Below are 21,576 nucleotides of genomic sequence, written 5' to 3'. Positions count from 1 at the left end.
TCATTTAAATTTCAATGAAAACATGAAATTTATTGTGCAATTTTAAATGTTCCTATCTTTGTCCTTAAGTTTATTTCAATATGCATAGTGACTTATTTGAAATATCCAAAATGACTCAGACTATCTCTGGCTTTATCTAAATCTACTTATTTATTGGTGTAACCAACATCACTGCATACTTGAACAAAACTAAACATACCTTTTGATCCAATCTGGAACCATCTAGTGTACAAACCTAATGTAGTGAATTTTACATTGAAATTTCAGTTGGCAATTTAAAAGAATATTCAATTTCTGCAAAATTTAGATTATACATGTGATCTCTTGAAATGCTTTTTTCCCCCCCCAATAACTTTATTTCACAAAATCGATGCTTTTAAACTTCAGTTGTAGATTCCTGCGTTCCACTAGATGTGTTCCTTCGTTTCAAGTGCAATGAATCGGCTGGTTCCTCTTTGGTATTTTAAGAAGCATACAAGGAATATCTGTGTGGCTGAGCTTAAGAGACATTAAAAGTCAGAATGGGAAAATGCATCTTTGCTTGGTTCAGCTTGTTGCAAATGTCAACCGGAGTTGCATCAAGTTTTACCAGTAAAATATGTATTTTAAAAGTCAGTAGTTCATAGAAGCAAAACGCACACAAATAACTTCAATATGTGATTTACGGTAGCTTCAGCTGCTCAGTGACCTTCTTTTACCGTTATTACGGTAAAGTACCGCCGCAGTCATGCACTGATGTTTGTTCCTGACTGGGCTTCGCTGCACAGCCGCTCTGGACTGATTTCACCCACTTAACTGGAGTCTGAAATAGCCGTTTGCTCCTTCCAGGTATGTAAGGATGAATCTTTATTAGAGATCGGAAAATGCTTCGTTTAGCTTTATTGAAAGGCGTAAATGTTCACTTTGCTTGTGCGCATCGCTGCTGCGTTTGTCCCTCCAATGCGTGAAAGTAAAGTGAATTTGACTGCAGGATGCAGATGGACGCCTGGTATTGGAAGCGCCTGCACATATCTTCTAAAATAAATGCGTCAGCATATTTGTGTGTTTACTGGTATTCTGTAATGTCGTTTTGTCTGCCATATGAGGTCACGTCATCCTTCTAATACGCATAACTGATTCACTTCACAGCTCCACTTCCTGAATGAAATCTTGCCAAGTCAGGAAAGAAAATAGAGAATAAAGGGGCCTCCAGGTTCTGATTCTGGTTCGGATCAAGGGTTTTTAATCAATTACCTGGCTTGTTGAATCCGCAGAAGTCTGGGTTCATGCCGGATTTTGAGCATTTCAGATTTTCCTACTCAAGAATGAATCCTGTCCTGGGGGAGAGCGGCTTCCTGGCTCCGCAGCAGCATCACTACATGATGGGCCAGGCGGATGCAGCCATCCCGGAGCCAGGCTACATCCTGGGGGACAGCGGTGGATTCGGGCCGGATGGCTTGTCAGGGTTGGACCTGGGTGTCCTGCCGCCGTCGTCGGGTCTGGCCTACCTTCACCGGGCGCCCCCTGCGGCCACGGCGCTGCGCAACGACCTGGGCTCCAATATCAGCGTGCTAAAGACCCTGAACCTGCGATTCCGCTGTTTTTTGGCCAAAGTGCACGAACTGGAGCGCAGGAATAAAGTGTTGGAGAAGCAGCTGCAGCAGGCCGTGGAGAACAGCAGCGGCGGAGAGGGGCTTCATAAGCCCCTGACCAAAGACACGGGGGTCCAGACTGGATTTATCGGACCAATTCCATCCAGACCGAACTACATCCCGCTCCATAATGTCAGTAATTCGGCCTACCTGCCAGGCGGCCTCCTCTCTCCCACCCTGAACCCCCCTCCGCTCCTTTCAAACCACCTGAACACAGATTCAAACTCCAACCTCACCTCACTGGGTTTCCCCCTCGGTGCCGCTCTGAGTCCGAACGACGCGACCAAAACCTTGAGCAACATCAACGAAAAGCACGCCGCCAGCAACGGCCTGCCTCCACCGCCGCGCTTCCTCCCCGGAACCATCTGGTCCTTCAACCACACCCGCCGCTTCGGCATCGGCAGGGAGTCGTGCGTCACGGGGCCCGGGGTCTCCTGGACGCACCCTGACGGCATCGGGGTCCAGATCGACACCATCACACCTGAGATCAGAGCTCTGTACAACGTGCTGGCCAAGGTGAAGAGGGAACGGGACGAGTACAAGAGGAGGTAGGGACTAAACCTTGTTGTTGAACTGGAGTGAATTTCTGTCTTAAAGTAATGTGTTTAAACTAAGTTCTTTGAATAAATCAAAACTTAATAAACAAAGTTTTAGTTTAAAAATGTAATTTCGGTGGGCTTTTTGTTGACAACGCTTTAAGTACATTTTACATTTAATTTTCAAATGGATATTTGCTCAAATTCATTCATCATCTGTGGCACATATGATCTGTTTAAATACAGCTTATAAAAAGTTGAGGTTTATCATAAATCTTGTGGTTGAGAATGTTTTGTGTCAAGTTTGTATTCAGCTTTTACAGCACCAATTAATGCTAAAGTCAAAGATTTTAGAAAACTGAGCTTCTTAACCCTGACGACATCATTTCCAGTTATGGGATGGTTTAGCTGTGGTGGGCAGGGAAAATGTTTCTCTTGGATTGAAAAGTTTTATGGGTCCTTTAAAAATAAAAATAAAAATCTGTCATCTCTAATTTTATAATTTTCTGTCATGTGATGTAAGTCATATAGAAAAACACTAATAACCATCAAATAACTAGATTTTTCCAGCCAAAGCCTGAAAGATGCACTTTAATTTAGATTTGGGTTTTTTTGTGCTCCATGCTTGGTGCCTCATTAACATTTTATGTCATAATCCTACACCAATTACTGTTTTGTTTCTTAGTCAAAGGAGAAATTAGCAACATGACCTAAATATAGAATTGGACTTTCACAGTTTCGCTTTTTTGCTTGACATAAATATAAGTGTATTTAAACTATTAAAATTCAAAACATAAATGATGGAAAATTCTTATGTGAATGATAAATTACTGCAGTTTTGATAGTTTAATTAAACTAAAGTTAATTTTGCTTTTCCAGTGTAGATTTTTCTCATTTGCCCTAAATAACTGACATATAAATAAAAACGTACAGACGGCTAAACTGGTTGAAACTGTTTACAAACCACAATTATTGTTCCACAATGGGAACTTTCTCAGCTACAGGTCTTTTGACTGTTAACCTTTACTAAATTGACCCGTTCATAATTCAGGCCGTGTTCTCCTCACACTGCAACAAGACTGAACTAACATGCTATTAAACTTTTATTGGATTCATTAAAAAAAGGAGGTCCCTAATTTTCATCACAAATATTTAACATTGCATAGATAATGTAATGTTAAACAATAGGGTATTTTATACCCTATATTTGATTGCATGTCAAATATTGTTGATCATTTGTGTAAAAGTTGAAAGTGAAAGCAACATCCTTCTCATTGTAAATGATTTTATAAGGCATTCTGTGGGAGATTTCCCTGAAAATCTTAATTCTTTTGTGATTTCAGACTTTGTTGTCATTGATGTTTAACTTCAAGAGAGGGATGTAGCTGCCGTTGTAGCTAAATATTAGCTACAACAGCAATATAAAGACAGATTTGACTGAGTAAATGAAAGCAAAGTAGCTCCTAGCCCAAGTGTGTATTTTCACAAAAGCTTTTATCGATTGACATGTCAGCAGATGTGATGTGAAGTATTTGTCCCATATCATAGTAGTTCCCTTTGTAATTTAAGTCTATGAAGCTTTCTGGCTGTCAGAGGTCAGTGAACTGGGATTGTTATAGATCCTGTTGGTTAGAGAAATAATGTTACAATAAGTACATTAAAGTTAGTAACAACTTGGAGAATGCAAGGCAGGTGTACTTGCATAGCATAATTTATACACCAGACAACCCAAAGTATTTTTACAAGACATCAAATGAAATGGGGGGGAAAAGAAAACGACAAAGCGTGAACATACAAGTATATATTGGAAGAATATGTTAAAATATCGATACTGCAAACAGCTCATTAGTCGTATTCTTTCATTAAAACTCTGTGATAAACAAAAATGTTTGCAGTCCTGGTTTGAAGGAGTCAACAGTTTCTTCACACTTCAGGTTTTTAGGGAGTTGGTTCCATAAAACTAAATGGTGCCTCTTTCAGTTCTGGCTGTGGGAACACTGAGTGAGCAGGTCTCTAATGACCTGAGGGGTCGACATGAGTCATACTTGGTAAGCAACTCTTTATTTCAGGCAGACTTTTTCTACTCTGTTTGGAGACGCATTTGTCCCATAATAAGGGACAAATACTTTAAACTTCAGTTTAAAAATATTTTTATTTCCATATTTAATTTCTCACTTCATTTTTTTCTTTAATAATAAAATATCAGCTAAAACAACCAAATAAGTTTATTATAAGATGATTGGATGATGTCCTTCATTTCCTCCATTTCTATCCTCCTCCTCTTCCTCTCTGCTGACTCCTGTTTTGCTACCTGCATTGCAGCAGCAGACTGTGTCCACCACCAGTGATGTAACCAGTCTTCCATCTCCCCCTCTGTCTTTTCTCCATGTCTTTTCTGTGTTTTCCTTTCTGCCTCCTTCCTCTGTGTTCATCTGTCAACGTTTCTCCATCCCCAGCTTTGCTGTGCTCTTCATCTTTTCCCAGAATAGCTCTGTGGCTCTTTCTTTCCATCTTTTACATTACTTCCTGTTGTCCTTGTCGGCTCCTCCTTCGTTTAATACATGGGTAAAAACAGTAAAGGTTGCCGTTACTGTTACTGTTTTTTTCTACTGCTTTAAGTGCCGTTTGTACTAATGGAGACAGCGATGATGTCAGCGTTGCCTTCAGTAATTGATGCTCTAAGGGGTTACAGTGACTCATGCATCATTTTGCTGAAGTAGAAAACCAAGCAATGAAAGCAGAGAGGATTTCTGTTTGTTTATAGCTCTATTGATTTTTAGATCAGTGGTCTTGGAGCCTCTGAATCTGTTCTTTGCCAGAAATCATTGTGATGTTTTGTTCTGTAGCTAATTTTTTGACATCGGAACCAAAAGCTTTATAAATGTGACTTGACATTATTCCAAACTGAATTGCCATTATAATTTTGAAAGGTATGTTATAGGTTGTAGTGAGTTGACTGATATTCCTTTGTTTAAAATGCATATGAATGACCCATAAGAAGTTAAAAAAAAATTTGAGAATTCCTACAAAATGTTATTCTTCAACCTTTTTTGATTGACGGGGAATAAATGTGGATGAAAAACATTCAAGGAAAACCAAACCATGAAAAAGTGCAGCATTAAGCTCCAGTTTGCAGCATTAAGCCTACAGAACTGTAGCTTCACATCCTTGCTTATCGTCTGTGCAAACTCAGTGCCAGGGTTGTTGTCCCCTACAGAAAACCTTCAAAAACATTAAGCTAAATATGTGCTTTGACTTTTAATAGGAAACCAAATAAGTGAACTTGCCTTTTCCTCTGATCTTTGTCAGACTTACAGCAGTAATTGATTTAGTTATGTGATTATCCACTTACAACATATTGAATTTACTTTTTAAAACAACTCTGTGTATCCATATAACGCCAATGCTCAAAAATCACATCAAGGCTTTGTACACAGTAAAGCAACCCAAATCTAGTTGTATGCTGTAAAGTTCAACTAAATGCGATTCAGTCAGCTTCATATCAGATATGTTCAGTTAACAGTTTATTTCAGTTCTGTTTAATTCAATTCTAATACGAATGCGCAGCAAAACTGATCTCAGGCAGTTTACTAAAGAAATTAAGAGTTTTGATTTGGTTCATTTTACAGCTCAAGCCAGTCCAAATTTACCAGACCAGTATATTTCAGTAAAACCCATTTTAATTCAATCCAGGTCCGTGCAATGGAATGAAGCGGATTGCTAACCTCATTAGTGAACTGCAGCAGATCTCAGATTTCATTCTTAAAACTTCTCAGCTCCTCTGCAGCTGTGGACGTCAGCCAGGTCAGACATTAGGCAGCAGTTTGACGTCATCACAAATTATCCCACTGCTCCGGAATAAAACGTGAGTCTGTAGGGTCATCAATCAGAAACGTCCCCGCAGAGCAACGTGTCGAGACTTTAAAGCATAAGCCACAAGGGCATCGGTGCTCCTTCTTTGCCTCTTCTGCCTGCTGCTTTCCAGCAACCATATCTGTGTGTCTCTTCATTTCAGTGAACTGAAAAATATGAGCTCTGAGTTGCTAATATTCACCACTGGTGAGATAAAGTGACATTTTCTTTTATTGTTGGACATCAATTAAAAAAATCAATTTTACACAAGAAAAATATCATTAGTCTAATGAAGTTTTTATTAGCTGTTCTTGCTTTGTTTTTATAAAGGCAGCTGATTCTGATCAAATCGGGCCAAAGCAGAACCAAGTGTATTTATTTTCCCCCATTTACATATGATTTATATGAAACTGCCAAATGCTTTTTGAAACTGTTTTATTGTCAAGTTTTGTCGATCAATTGTTCAGTTATTTTCTTTTTTATAGATGAAATGAGATCAAGAGCACATTTGTAGCATTTACCTAATCCATATGAAAATAAAGTTCACCTTAAATTTAAATGTCAAGATGTGCAACGTTTATGACTAATGGTTATAAAAGAGATTGCAGTAAGATATTGAAAAAGATCACTGTTTTATTGTAGTGACATGATCTTAGACTAAATGCTGTGAAATGTAGGAATGGCATCAGATCAGATGGATTTAATTTTATATTTTTTTACGTAGCTTACAGAATGATTCTAAATCTGTTTTATTTGATCAACAGGAAGTATTATTTGCGCACAGACATTTTAAATGATCAGTCCATGTAAATGTCCAAATGAAACCCTGTTAATGTGGCACCATAATGTCTATCCTGTGATATTTCTGTTTTCCTGCAGAGGGAAAATACAGCAGAAATCATCTGAGCATGTGGTCCCACAGTAACTTCTGCCTGTTTCTGTTTATTTCTGTCTTCTCTCCATGGAGACTGTGAGCGCTGGAGCATCCACACTGAATACTTCCTGCTTATGTAACATTTGCTGAACAGGAATAGATTTTGTCTCAAAGCTTTGGAGGAAAATTCTTCAGGTGTCTCAGCTGAAAATTAGATTGAATTCAGGAAGCATTCTGTAGCTGAAACCATGCAACAAAAGGCTGAATATTCCAGTTAAAAGTAATGAGTATTCAATTTGTGTGTGTTTTAAATTTCATATTGAGTGGCCAATGTGTTCCTGTGAATAAATGGTTTCCTGTCTTGAAAATGTGTCAAAGTCTTAATATCACAAAGAGCTGGTTTATCGCCATCATTTCCTGTTGAGAATTGTGACTTTGTGTTGACAGATGGGAGGAAGAGTACGCAGCCAGGATGGATCTGCAGGAGAGGGTGGCTGAACTTGAGGAGGTATGCAATCATTACAGTTTGATTATAGTCATTATGTTCAGGTATCAGTTACGGTACCTGTAACTCAGTTGATTTGGATAAATACTTTTTTCTTTTATGAAAACATCAGACTTGTATAGCGCTTTATTAGGAAACGTGCATGAAATCAGCCATTTCCGTTCACACACTGATGATGGCTAGATGCTGGATTGTAGTCACAGCTGCAGCATGATTTCAAAACCTGCTTTTTGTGTTTGCTCTGGTTATCGTTGTCTGATATTAAAAATTGATGACTAATCTGAGACAAAGTGTAACAAAACAAAACTAACAAACAAAATGTGTACCTTTTCATAGCACCAGGATCCTATTATGTTTTTGTTTTCAACTCGGTATGGTTAAAAAAAAAAATGTCTTGGGAATGATAGCTTTACTCTATTCTGACAAGGCCCACTGGGGTTCCGTTACACTATGCGAGTTGTCCCAGCTTTTCCTTAACTGCCCCAAATAATTTGGAAAATCGTTAATTCACACTGAACAGCCTTAATAAACAGAAGTGATAATTGGTTTGAATGTGAGGACCTTAAGAATGACGCAGGGTAATTAGCCTGCATCATTAAAGCTCTTTTGTAGTCTTGCATATAATCAAACATTTAAAATGCTGCATGTCCCATTCATCCATCCATCTACAGAACTGCTTACATGGTTGTTGTTTTTTTTAGGATCTGCAGGAGAGTGAGGTGTGCCAGGATGAGCTGGCTCTCCGGGTGAAGCAGCTCAAGGCAGAGCTTGTTCTTTTCAAAGGACTTGTTAGTAATGTAAGTCTAAAATATTTTTTATAAGAATACACACACTGGAATAAACTACGAGAGAATTTAAAGTTGGTGGGGGGGAGGAAATGGGAAGACGCATCAGTTTATCAAGATTTTCTTAGCAATTCATTCATTTTCTTCCCTTCTGCGGCACTACTTGGCTGTGTCAACAGAATTTTGTTTTGACCCATTTTCTTAAGGACCTGTCTGATCTGGAGAGCAAAATTCAAGAAAAGGCCATGAAGGTGGACATGGACATCTGCCGGCGCATCGACATCACGGCTCGCCTGTGTGACGTCGCCCAGCAGAGGAACTGCGAGGACGTCATCCCCATCTTCCAGGTACGTCTGCAGCAACCGTTCTCCGATAAAAAACCTTTACCTCTGAGCTAAATCTACACGCCTCCACCCATCAGGTACCCACTCCTCCATCCGCTTCTGGCCGCCGCACCAGGAAGCCGAGTGGGCAGTCACAGAAGAGCGGCGACGGAGACGAACTGAGCGTGTCAGAGAGCGAGGGGGGAGGGGCCAGAGACGAGGAGTCCAGCAGCACGTCGGCCAGTCTGATAAACGAGCAGATGCAGAAGATGCTGAATCACCTGTAGGTATCGTTTCTCTGAACATAGCAACAGTAAATCACCATGTAGCTGACATGATTGCATCTGTACTGGAGGAGGGAGTGTGAGTTTGAAGATGACTGCGACAGTCTGGCCTGGGAGGAGACGGATGAGACGCTTCTGCTGTGGGAAGATTTTTCTGGATACACACTGGGAGTTGAAACACAGGGAGAGGTACACACACGTTACATTTCGTACTTGTCTTTTAAACTTTTAGACTACAGTATTCTCAAATAAATCAGAAGTTAGACATGTGTGAAGCTTCTGCACAGCTCTGAAAATGTTCAATACAGAAAACAAATGAATACAAAACACTTGGTTGCAAATAAAAACTGATTAATATTTAAACACACAACTGCTACCCCAAAGTTCAATTTGTATGGCCCTCTAGACCCTAGAGGGCCACAGAGCAACCTTAAATCGCCGTTGTGGAGAAGCACAGTTACGGGGGGCTGGATTTGGCCCGCGGACCTCGAGTTTGACACCTGCACTAAAGAGGCAGGTGTCAAACCATGAAGGTCTGGGAAACTGTTGTTTATGACCATTTTTAGGATTGAAAGTAGGCCTCAGTCCTTTTAAATAAAAAAAATAATAATAATAATAAAGTCACTTTATTTGGTGAAACTTGTTAATGACTAGAAAATGGTTTCTGGTTTTTACTGTCATCACTCATTCCAGATATTTTGTCCCCATGTTCAGGGATAGGATTTCCTCCTGTAGGCATTTTTACCTCGTCTCACTGAGATGTCCTGTGTCCATAAACTATTTTCAGCGCGATGTCTTCATGTAACTTAGTGCATCTTCAGTCTGGTGACGTCGGTGACATGTCTTTGTAGGTGACCAGTAATCTGTTAATTGAGATAAGCCCCCAGAAGTAGCCATTGACCTACTTAATGAAACGCCAGAAAGGAAACGTCAAGAGATTAGTGTTTAAAGCACTCTGTCTCTACAGTTCAAACCTGCAAGTGTACATAGTGTCTTTTATTATTTTATTATTTAAATTACATGACATGCAGTACATCAGAACTTGTACTTATTTGGTTTTGATTTTAAAGATTGATTGAGGTTTTTTATATTTTTAGAGAATTCATGGTGTGATCAATCAATGGCTTTACACAGGTTTTTGTAAAATACTAATTTTAATTATTTATTTTTTTTAAATCTCCCCAGCTCTGTCAAATGATTTATTTTGTCCCTGTTAATCACAATTGTGATAATTTTCTAAGGCTTCACGACACATTTGTTTGTTTTTTTTCCAGCAGGACGAGTCGATTGAGAAAGTGATTAAAGACACAGAGTCCATGTTCAAATCCAGAGACAAAGAATATCAGGACACAATTGACCAAATAGAGGTGAGACGTCTTGGCGCTTCTACTTCTGTTAATGTGAATAGACCCAGTCTGTGATTTTTAACATGTTTGGGGTCCTTCACAGCTGGAACTGGCCACAGCTAAGAGCGACATGAACCGACACCTGCACGAGTACATGGAGATGTGCTCCATGAAGAGAGGGCTGGACGTCCAGATGGAGACCTGCAGGAGACTCATCACACAGAGCGGAGACAGGTAGACCACAGGAGATCAGCCTCACTTGTGGGGACATAACAAAATGGCTATTAAGATGATAATGTTACTTTCTTTTCATTTATATTGTGTTCTGTAAAAGTCAGAATTTTTAAAGAACGTGGCTACATTAGGAGTTCAGCAGATCAGTGTTGGAACTGCCAATCGATTTTTAAAGGGCGTCTTTGACAGATGAAATCATTTCACATACAAACTTAAACTGAATTCAAATTAAATGCTTGTAGAAAAAAAGCGTAAATGATGATTGTAAGAGGTACTGCAAACGATGTTTAACTAAAACGCTGTCACCTCGGATCTGACGTCCGAGGCAACTGGAACGGAGCCTTGGTTGTATCTACATGCTGCAGCGGTGTCCAGCATGTTAACATAAAACGTGTCCCTTTGTGTTTCATCATAGAAAACCCACCCCGCTCATCATACCAACAGCTGATGACTCTGAAAAGGAGGAGAAGAAGAATCCGACTCTACCTGCTAACTCTGAGAGCAGCAATCCCTTTTGCAACATAAATGCTGGTATCCCACCTATGAACTGGAGAAAACCCTGACACTCCATCCCATTCTGCTAATGCTTCCTCTAGTGTTTTAGGACAACTGAAATAAAGAAAACACACACTTTCCTCGCATCCTAGGATTTTTGTTGAGATTTCTAAAGTTTTAAAAGTAAAACAATACATTTGGGATTTCTAAAAACGGCCTACAAACACTGAGTTCTTTCAACTTCATGGCCAGACAAATCAGCCAAAGGACGACAAAAGCAGACACTTCTGTTTTCTGTCTATAGCAAAAGAAAATTTCCTCCACCGTCTTTCAGAAGCGACTTTGAATCGTGTTCACTATCATGGGGGGAAAAGATCTGTAAACTACTGCCCTCGTGTGGTGACTTCTTATAATTAAATTTAAAAAATGCTGCAAAGTGACAAATGAAGGTGAATCTGTGAGGCGTTAGGGATGCGCATTATTTTGCACAGTAATATGATTATTTAGTGTGGGAGCCTGTTATTTGCACAGTCTGTAAGAAAGATTTTAGCACCAGTATTAAACAGAAGGGCAATAAGGCACAGAAGAATGTAGTTTGCACATGTCACTTAAATATGAAAAAAAAATATATATTTATTTTAGGTTAAAGTAGTTTATTATTGCGGATTTCTGTCCAGATCCCTCTTGAGATTGAGATATGGATCTCTATAGGGTCTTATGTGGTTAAATAAAGAAATTTTAAATAATATACCTCTCCATGTGGAATTTCTGGAAATTTCCAAAATCCAGTAAATACAGTTAAAAACAAAAATTTCAATTTGTTCGCCATCAATGAAAGATTATGGTAGCTATTAATAAAGACACAGTGAATTAAAAGCTTGAGGGTTAGTTGTATATGTACAGCATTGATCAAAACTAAATATCTGGGTGTTTTTAAACCAAACTGAATTTGAGCAAATTCAATTAGCTTTGGTTCTGGGATTATAAAGGAATGTTTGGGTTGTGCTGTCCCAAACCACCTATTGCAGGTTTGACTCTTAGCATTTATTTTTTATTTGTATTTTTTTTGCAGGGTTGTTGTATAAATGTAGCCAAATTGTGTTGGCTAAACCTATACATCTGTAATGAAATAAAATAAAAAAAATATCACATTGCAACAAAAAAGAAAAAAATCACTTTTCATGTTAGTAAAAAGAAAATCTTTTAAAATTAAATATAATTTGCTATTTAGTCAAACATTTCTTAGACCGTGCTCTGCAGTGACATTATTTTATTAAGTTTCTATTTTTAATTTGATATATTTTTATTCAGTTGTTTAACCCCAAGTTTTTATACTCGAAAAGCGATTACCTATAGCTCGATGGTTTGTAATGCTAATTTGTTACATTGATAAAAAAAAGTCACCTTTGGAAAATTTGCTTTTAAAAAGCAAATTTTCCAAAATTTTCCACGCCCAGCACAGGTTTTTGTGCTGGGCGTGAGGCGATGGCTTAAACTGAAAGTAGCTTTCCTCCTTATTCAGAGCTTCAACCAAGTTTAGGAGTGAATAAATCATCTGTTGATTTCAAATACCAGATCACATACTTTGCTTTGAGGTATATGTCTGACCTATAATTACCCATTTTGTGAAGAGCTGTAATATTGTAGCTGATCAGTGTGTATGATGCTGACCTATTAATGCTGCAAGCTTTGTGTCCTATGATGTAAACGTTGGTGATTTTCAATGCAGATTTACTTTTTTGTGCATTGCCAGAAACCATGTTTTGAATTATTCGGATCCCAACAGCAAATCTGGGATCAATACGATGTACAAATAGGTTCTTTTAGTGCAAATGGATTTCTAGAAGCATAAGTTTTTGCTTTACTGTGCTGAAATGGTGCACTGAATGACAGTTTGTTTTTTTTATAATTACATACCCATAATCCCCAGATGTTATTTTCCCCCCCAAGGGTCACATTTATGTGTACCAAACACACCTGCAACAACTTGGTAGCTTCTGTCGGTCTGCAATGTCTTTTATTTTTCCAGCCAAGAAATGTACAAAAATTCTCCTATTTTGCTTCTTTATTGTTGAAGCTAAAACAAAGTAGCTGCAAGTTATAGAAAACAAATCATTAACGAGAGACATTAAAAAAAAAAGACTCTCAGGTTAAAAACTGATTACCTGAATGAGATCATGTGCTGTTTGATTCTCAACATAGAACTTATTGTGTGTGAGTAAATGGTTGAAAAATGAAATGTTTGAATGATTTTGTTTTTCATGAGCTATGTTGTGATTTGCAGAGTTGTGTGTTTGATCAAAATAAGATGATGAACAGAATAAATTGCATTGGAAAGAAGTATCCTTGTCCACATGGTGGTGATGATGTTGTGGTTGCAGGACAACTTCCCATAACTGGATGAACCATGAATTATCCTCTTTACCAGAAGATTTTCAGCTCTTCTGATCTTAAGCTCAAGCACACTTGGGTTAAGCTGCAGGAGGAATTACCTGATGCATGAGAGAAAAGGGCTTTTATTTTATTAGCTGCGCTGATTTAGTTTTTGATCAGTCTTTGTGCTCCTGTAATGACTTAACTAATTGGTTCCTGTTCAGTTTACTTGGCTGAGCAAAAGGCCGAGGGGTCAAGAGCTGCAAACCAACAACTTCATTCAGATCAATAAAGGGAAGCAAACAGAAGCAGCCAGGAGAGGAAAAGCTGTCATGGAGGAAACGGCTGTGCTGCGTCGACACATTACAGATCCTGGGTTTAGTGTAAAACAATGTTTACCTCAGCCATCACCATGCAGTGCTTTTACCTGACATCATACATTTTAATTTTAAGATGACAGTTTAAGACATTGATGATTGATTTGTAAACACATAATTTACCCAAATGTAACCTTTTCTTTACAATATGTTTTGCTTTTCTCCAGGTCACTTTGAAATATTCACATAGACTTTTCTCAAACCCTTGGCATTGTCATACTCAAAAGATGTTTTCTTTAAATACTAGTCCTTCTTCAACCTTATTTTGATGCTTGATAAATTCAGCAAACTTCATAGCAAATGGCTCCATTTGAAAAAAAAAAATACTGATTACTGATGATCAAATCTTGATTGTAATTATAACTGGAATGATTTTATGTCCATCATGTTGAGGTTATGTCTGAAGTTATAGAATGTTTACATTAAGTCTAAATGACATGGTTTAGAAAAATTAAATATTTTTTTGTCATTGGAGTGGAGTACCTCTCGCTTTAATCCAAGACTGGCTCTGATTGGTTGATCATTTCCCCCTGACATCTCTGTCTCTGGAAAAAAAAGTATCTTGATAACTTTATTATTTTGGAACTAAATGAATTAGTCAATCATAGCTACAGATTTTTGGCAATTGTTACAAAGTCCATCCTTGCCTTGGCCATTCTGTCTTACCCAAGCAGGGTTGGGGGTAAAACTAAATATTTTTGGTAAATAGTCAAATTAATTAATCATTTAACTATAGCTAACACTTAACCCATTGGATTACCATCCATAATTATGCTTGGGTTACATAATATTTCAAGTTATGGTCAGTTAACTGTCAGTGTTTGGGGTAAATGCTTTAAACGGTATTTGCATTATAAACTCTATTTACTTTTTTACATATTCTGATTATTTAGTCACAATTGAACTACTTAGTAGTTTTAGCAAAAAAATAAGTCAAGGATCGGTTGTTCTTGAGGGTTGTCTTTGCGACCTCTAGCGGTCAGAACAACTACGTTTGTAGTTTTAGAATAGCATGTTTCCCCCCAAATTCTTTTGATTTCTCGTTAAAGAAAACAAATCATGACTGAAACCAATCAACTGAAAAATTATATATTAAGCAATTAAGTTATAACTTAATTGATCAGGTGTATACGCTCATACGCAATAAAAGCCAACAAACTGTATTTAGTGTTACTGTCTGGTATTATAGCCTCTGACAGGAGACGCTGTGCGTGGATTTGTGTGTGTGTGTGTGCGCGCGCGCGCGCACTTTTAGGGGCGGGGCTTTTAGATGACGGACATATTTTGGTTTCTTTCATCTGCGCAATAGTGTTTTTCTTTCTTCAGTCCAGGTAAAAAAAAGAAAAGGTGAATTAAGACATCAGCAAAAAAGGAAACCAGAAGTCATAGTCCATTTTTTTACATTTAACCAGCAGGGATCACTCTCTGCTCTCCTCACCCTCATTCACTCTTCATCACTCTGTCTCAGATAATCCTAACCGTCCTGCCGCTGAGATGTGAGTACTCTGTTTTATTTTAAACCTGTCATATATGACTATCCAGGTTCTGTTTTCGGAACCGAATTTAATTTAATTTAGAGGACAATTCATACATAATCCGAAAAAGAAAACAGTTTTACTCTTTATAAAGTTAGTTTTGTGGTTTTATTTATTTGATCTAAGTTTGAAAGCATCTGGACATTTCTGGGGTGCAGCTGTTGGACCCTGCAGGAGTCTGACCGTGACTCACCGGCTGACTCACCTAAAAAAAAACAAAAAAAAAAAACAACTATTCATCAGCTGCGATCGGGAAAAGCTCAAGTGTGCTGGTTCACTTTGCATCAGCTGCTTTTGAACAAAACAAACTGTGCTGCTCAAAGAGCCAGACAAAACTCACTGAGTCAATTCAGGCTAAAACAATGGATCATAAAAGATACGAGACTTTTGCTGAGTAGAAAACATTCTATATGTTGGGTTTTTTTCCTCTGGGGGAGGGGACGGCCGATTTTTAATTCCTGCATGTTGATCTCCATCAGTCAGTCAGTCAGTCAGTCAGGCTGCTGCTGCTGCTGCTGCACTAATCTTTCTCCATTTTGCTTCTGGAAAACAAGCCTGACTGTAGCAGCAACTCTGATTAGTGTGATTCTGCTCAGATTGTCTGGCTGAAACTTCAAAAACCTCACCAGGTCAAAAACCTTTTGACATGAATTTGAAACTACAACTTTTCGACAACCTCTCCTTATATGTTGGTTATATAAATAAAGTTAAAGTTGGATGAGTTGTGCTTCCATAAAGCTTAATCTATTGTTTTCTGTCCATATTTACTTAAAGGCAGTGAGAAAATACTGATTTAACATTATAATATGAATCTACTTGAAAGAAGCATGCATGCAGGTGCTGAATTTAAAGCTTTGCTAGAAAAGTCATATCAAAATGAAACCAAATAAAATCATGTTTCCATGGTGGAGAGCTTTGCCATGAGAAGCTCCCAGATTTAAATCCTTTTTTTGGCTTTACTGAAAATTACTGTGTCTTGTAGAGGTTAGTTTAGACCTCAGCAAATTTTCATCCAAGTTTCAAAAAACGAATTTTGACATGAAACTTTTTATCATTAATGGGTGCCATGAACTCTAATTGTGATTTGTGTTGTGTTTGCGGACAATATCATTATTGGGGCCATTTGGTTATTTTGTGATTTACATGATTCTGCACTTTGTATTTCACGGCTGGTGATGGTGATGAGCTACATCAGGTAGCATGTAGGTTGTGTCCTTTAGTGATGCAGCATGTCTAATTCTGCTTTTACCACTTGCCACACAATGATTATACATTTTTACAATTCATAATATTTTTGGACATGAAATTAATCACCATTCCATTTTATATGAACAATCGATTTAAACTGCAACCAGAGCTGCAAATAAATAGGGATCTCACCTAAAAAAGGAAAAGGAAGTTGGACAGTTAAAGTATTTCCGAAAAAGAAAACAGTTTTACTCTTTATAAAGTTAGTTTTGTGGTTTTATTTATTTTATCTAAGTTTGATAAAATAAACTGAAGAGACGTAACTTCAGTCATTGAGCTGACATCATACATTTTCATTATCACATTAGTTTTTTGGAATGCAATGCTTTTAAGTGTTTGAAATATTCTCTATTTAAAAAAATCTTTAATGAGTGGTTCAATATAAATAATCTTATCATGCTTTGTGTTCACCAAACTTACTTTTCCACTGAGGGAGAAGGGATCTACATTGTGCCTGACTTATTTGTTTTCTTCCCATAGTCTTCTTCATGTGGCTCATTTAATCTGCACCAAACTAAAATGACAGTTTATCTGCTGAATCTGTTAGCCGCTATGTTTGATAAAACTGTACCCTGATTGTCTTTTTATGTGGGTCATAATTTGATTACTTTTAACTCATTAAGCGTAATACTCTCCACTTAATGCACACTTCGTTATTTGAAATGCATGCACTCAAATTTGTTCAGTCCTGGTTTGTTGGAGGTTGAGACCAGCTAAATCTTTACTCATTTTGTGATGTTTTTTTTTTTTTTACCAAAGACATCTCTGCTTCTGAAAAAAGATCGTTTAAGAAAACTCATCATCTCTGATCTTCATCATTTTCACGGCAGGTCGACTCCAGATGCAGCAGGCACTCCTGGAGCTCCCGGGGGTCCGGAAGGTGAGGGAGGCCCTCCGGCTCCGGCCCCAAACCTGACCAGCAACAGGCGGCTGCAGCAGACGCAGGCGCAGGTGGACGAGGTGAGTAAACACACATTTAAAGGATGTTAATGTGCTGTTTTCCTCATTACAAGAACCCGAATATAGGATCAGGTATAAAACTGCAGCTGTATCATAACATTTGAAAACTGGTATTTAAAAACTTGAATCTGCTTGGTTTTTCTCTGACGTATTTGAGCTCAGTTTTTACTGCTGAGGACAGACTCTGACAGGCGTGCTTGTCCCTCAGGTGGTGGACATCATGCGTGTGAATGTGGACAAAGTCCTGGAGAGAGATCAGAAGCTGTCAGAACTGGACGACCGGGCCGACGCCTTGCAGGCCGGAGCCTCGCAGTTCGAGAGCAGCGCCGCCAAGCTCAAGAACAAGTACTGGTGGAAAAACTGCAAGGTGAGAAGGATTCAGTAGTTCCCCTCGTCCAGAACCGGACACACAAATCTTGTTTGGTTTAAAACAACGGTAGCATTTTTTTTTTTTACCAGTCAGGTTTTTATAATAACATTTTAAAATAACTGTTCATCATAACATGATATCAGGAAAAACATGTTTTAAATAGCCGTATTTTATTGTTGCAATCTGAATATGTCTAAAATAGCAGTGTAACAGTAATATGTCATAGGTTAAAACAAAAATAATTATTTTGACATAAATCCAGAATCAGGCAAAGTTTGATTAAAATAAAAATAAAAAATTCAAATCTCAATACTTTGTTTTCTGATTCAGAATAATGAGATTTAAGGTAATTTAAAAAATGTTTTTCTTATGTCCAGTCTCAACAACCTCACCGTGTCTCTACATTTGTGGAGATTCTAGACAAACTAAACCAAGTTACTTATCAAAAACAATGTTGTGCAAATCTGGTTACAATTTTATAATCCTCAGTAGCATAAAGTGGGGGGTTATTGTTAAGTTTTATAAAACTTCTTCCTCAGATGGTGTAAAAACATTGCTGCAGTTTGAAATATCACCCTGAATAAAAATAGAAACACTTCCCAGCTGCCATTTCTGCTCTCCCATCTCCATCCGTCCACACCGTTTATCCATCCACTCTTATTTTGGACCTGGTTTCCGGCCGCTGGGCTCCGCCTCATTCTGTGCGGTTCGTTTGGCCCAATCCGGGGCAGATTCACTCTGCCACTGAGTGAGGGTCAGTCTGCTTGACTGACGGGGAAGCCAGAAAGAGAGGAAGGAAAATCTCAATCTGGATTACAGCGACGGCCTGGGATTAGAGAGCCAGCTGTGATCTGTGACGTAACTCCTCCTCTCCAACATTCGGACGCGGCTTCGGTCATGAGAACCTCCACTGATGTCATTATGTCTCAATAAGTACAACATGTTCGGTTATAACAGCGTGAAGGTTTTCATTCAGCTGTAGATTTCACTACCTTCAAAATAGGGTGTGTTATTTTCAACCCTTTTTACACACACACACTGCGAGCCCTACTACCACGTTGACACCCATTTCTCTTTCCATGCTCTTGTATTTATTAATCTCTTTCAGCCCTCCCCCTCTCAGAGGGGATGTGATTTCCCGTCAATGTCTTTGTTTCAATGCTTTGAGCAACATTTATATTTATAAATCTGGGGGAAAACGTGAAGAAATGTTGTTTGTGATCACTGCATGCCGTCTCAATGCAGAGATATTTACATTAGATTCAGCAACCAGCTAGAATACTGTATATGCACTTTCAGGGACCAATGGAAAAACAAACAAAAACAAAATCAATCAAATATAAACTTCCTAACTTCTTGTGTCACGTTTGTTTATATTTTTGGCATGTTCAATTTTCAGTTTCTATTACTTCCTGTATGACCAAAACAGAACTAAAGTCCCGTTAGGCCTAAAACGTGTTGTTGTTGTTGTTGTTTTTGTTGCCAGATGATGATCATGATGGCGGTTATAGGAGTTATATGTGTCGGCGTCGTCTTCTGTAAGTATAACACAATGAGAAAATCACTTCAACTCAGTTATTGTATTATAATAACGCAAGTCACTGTACAATATAAAAAAAATAAAAATAAAACAGTGATGTTTAATTAATATTGGACACAAATGAGCCATCAGAGGCCAAACGATGTTTGTTTTGTTCATAAAATGTTCAAAGTTTTAATGCATAAACATTTTACAACTTCAATCTTCAGTGTACTTCCAAAGAAAAGTGTGTATAACTTTGAAAAAGAAAAATATGACTTTAAAGATTTTTGAATAAATAAACAGCTAGTGTATCTGTATTCCCCTTTACTCCGATACACTTAAATAAAAATGTCAAGCTGTGTGTAATTTAATCTTTTCATAAATGATTTATTATTAATAATAATTATTATCTTTTTTTGTATTGCTTTACCTCATAAAATCTCACTGACATACTTTAAAGTTTGGTTACGTGAGAAAATTTTAAAGGTTCAAAAGTTATCAAAAGATTTTCAAGAGCACCCTAAAAATAATACGTACATATTGCATTTCTTTGTCCTTATTAGAGCACTATGCCACCTTTGCTTCCAGAACATGAGGAATGTTTTTTGCATTTCTTTGACAATGAATTAGTTTTCTTCATAAGAAAATAATTTCTGCTCTAATTTGGAAATCTCTTACCAATGTAAGTGTTTCTTTTCTGTTCACTGTATTTAGTATATTTCTTCTACTGAGCTGCTTTTCAAGAATGGAGATGCAAGACCCAGAACGAGTCGTCACCAACGAACGCCACCGCACCAAACCGAGTCTTTCCTCAGTGCTCCTCCTCTTCCTCAGTAACCCCTATGCATGGCCTTTAATGTGCTTTTCCTGTCCTCTTTGCAATGAGCAGGTTTACAGATTAAAACAAAGGGTCACTATAATCAGTTGGTTTTGTTTGGGTGAGTTGTAGAAAGTCAGAACAGTTTATGGATTTAAGATTTATGACAAAAATTAGCCAATGTGACATAACCTGTTTTATCTAAATCGCATCACTTCCTGAAGCTTTCAGCTTCATGCTTTGGATTTAGTCAGTGGAGTTCCTTCTGCCTCTTTCAAGAGTATTTGGAGCTGTAACCTTTATTTCACAGAAGCCACTGTCATACAATAACTAATTAGTAGTTTCATCCATCCATTTTCTGGCGCTTATCCGGGGTCGGGTCGCAGGGGCAGCAGCTTCAGAAGGGAGGCCCAGACTTCCCTCTCCCCGGCCACTTCTTCCAGCTCCTCCAGGGGAACCCCAAGGCGTTCCCAGGCCACCTGAGAGACATAGTCCCTCCAGCGTGTCCTGGGTCTTCCCCGGGGCCTCCTCTCGGTGGGACGTACCCAGAACACCTCACCAGGGAGGCGTCCTGACCAGATGCCCGAGCCTCAACTGGCTCCTCTCGACGTGGAGGAGCAGCGGCTCTACTCCGAGTCCCTCCCGGATGACCGGTAGTAGTTTCATGAATAATAAATAACTGACGTTGTCAAAATTATGCCAATCTTTACTTGCTTTTTGAATTCTGAAGCAGCTTTGAGCATTAAGGTGTAACAGAATCACAGCATGTCATTGACCTAAATGTTGTCCTTCCAGTCCTTGCTTATTGAAATTATGTGAAAAATGTCATGTTTTGTGTGTTAAGCCAAAGAGAACCACAGATAAGAGAAGCAGGGTGTTTGTGGCTGATTGTAGATTAGAATTTTACTCTTATTCTATTACAAAGAAATTAAGTTGTGCACCTGGTAATAACATCTATATACATCATATGGGTTATTTTTGAGCAACACTAAAAGACAGCCATACCTACAATATAATGCTGTATACGCTGTTAAAACATGGCTGGAACTCTGAGCCCTTGCTGTATGTCAGTGTCACTCTGTTGGTGCTGCTACTGATTTTAAACAACCCGACTTCTGTTTGAACCGTTTTCTGTTTGCTTTCACCCGTCCTGTGTTTAACTTCTGTGTTGTGAGTCGACTTGTAGTTTCCATGCTTTGGATGTGCAACACATTAGTTCCCAGAACTTTGTTTTTTGGATGAATTTTCATGGATGAAAACACTCATTTATGCCATGTACCATTGAAATGAATACATTTAATTCCAGACTGACTGGTTGACACTTTGAGAAAATTCTAATAAATTAATATTTGCTTTCAATTGTCTTTTTTCTCTACTAGGATGTTTTGTACCAACCTTGAGTTTCATCATGTAAAGTTAAGGTTATTTTTTAAAAACTGTTTTTGATCAACTCAGATTACCAAAATTAACTTTTTGCTAAATTCCTGAATCGTAAGCAAAGTGATATTT

The 21,576-nt window shown here is 38.2% G+C and overlaps 2 protein-coding genes across 3 annotated transcripts; both read left to right on the top strand.

Annotated features, from left to right (window-relative positions):
* The first annotated feature begins 46 nt into the window (after positions 1-46).
* Positions 47-13,206, top strand: LOC103472840 (non-homologous end joining factor IFFO1-like). Of its 2 annotated transcripts, none has more exons than XM_008422680.3 (10): positions 47-828; positions 1,129-2,179; positions 7,341-7,401; positions 8,100-8,195; positions 8,390-8,530; positions 8,605-8,789; positions 8,862-8,979; positions 10,068-10,157; positions 10,240-10,370; positions 10,786-13,206. In XM_008422680.3, the coding sequence occupies exons 2-10, from the start codon at positions 1,266-1,268 to the stop codon at positions 10,931-10,933; spliced, it is 1,884 nt and encodes a 627-aa protein (XP_008420902.2). In that variant the 5' UTR covers positions 47-828; positions 1,129-1,265; the 3' UTR covers positions 10,934-13,206. The 2 variants fall into 2 exon arrangements, with proteins under 2 accessions (XP_008420902.2, XP_008420901.2); XM_008422679.3 differs by having other exon boundaries at positions 62-828; positions 10,065-10,157.
* A 1,514-nt stretch (positions 13,207-14,720) lies between these two features.
* Positions 14,721-21,426, top strand: LOC103472839 (vesicle-associated membrane protein 3-like). The gene is made up of 5 exons (XM_008422678.3): positions 14,721-15,111; positions 17,229-17,358; positions 17,567-17,725; positions 19,215-19,266; positions 19,965-21,426. Coding segments are annotated over exons 1-5 (360 nt in total). The 5' UTR covers positions 14,721-15,109; the 3' UTR covers positions 19,982-21,426.
* Positions 21,427-21,576: the final 150 nt, after the last annotated feature.

Source organism: Poecilia reticulata, chromosome 11 (assembly GCF_904066995.2).
Source record: "Poecilia reticulata chromosome 11, P_reticulata-male-v2, whole genome shotgun sequence".
NCBI lineage: Eukaryota > Metazoa > Chordata > Actinopteri > Cyprinodontiformes > Poeciliidae > Poecilia > Poecilia reticulata.
The sequence above is the reverse complement of the archived record's forward strand: the minus strand, read 5'-3'. Positions and strand labels throughout refer to the sequence as shown.

Coding starts and splice junctions, on each gene's coding strand:
- LOC103472840 (XM_008422679.3), top strand. CDS start 1,266: ATGCCGGATTTTGAGCATTTCAGATTTTCCTACTCAAGAATGAATCCT. Junction 8,790..8,861: donor CAGAAGATGCTGAATCACCT/GTAGGTATCGTT, acceptor TCTGTACTGGAG/GAGGGAGTGTGAGTTTGAAG. Junction 10,371..10,785: donor ATCACACAGAGCGGAGACAG/GTAGACCACAGG, acceptor GTTTCATCATAG/AAAACCCACCCCGCTCATCA.
- LOC103472839 (XM_008422678.3), top strand. Junction 17,359..17,566: donor CGCAGGCGCAGGTGGACGAG/GTGAGTAAACAC, acceptor CTTGTCCCTCAG/GTGGTGGACATCATGCGTGT. Junction 17,726..19,214: donor ACTGGTGGAAAAACTGCAAG/GTGAGAAGGATT, acceptor TTTTGTTGCCAG/ATGATGATCATGATGGCGGT.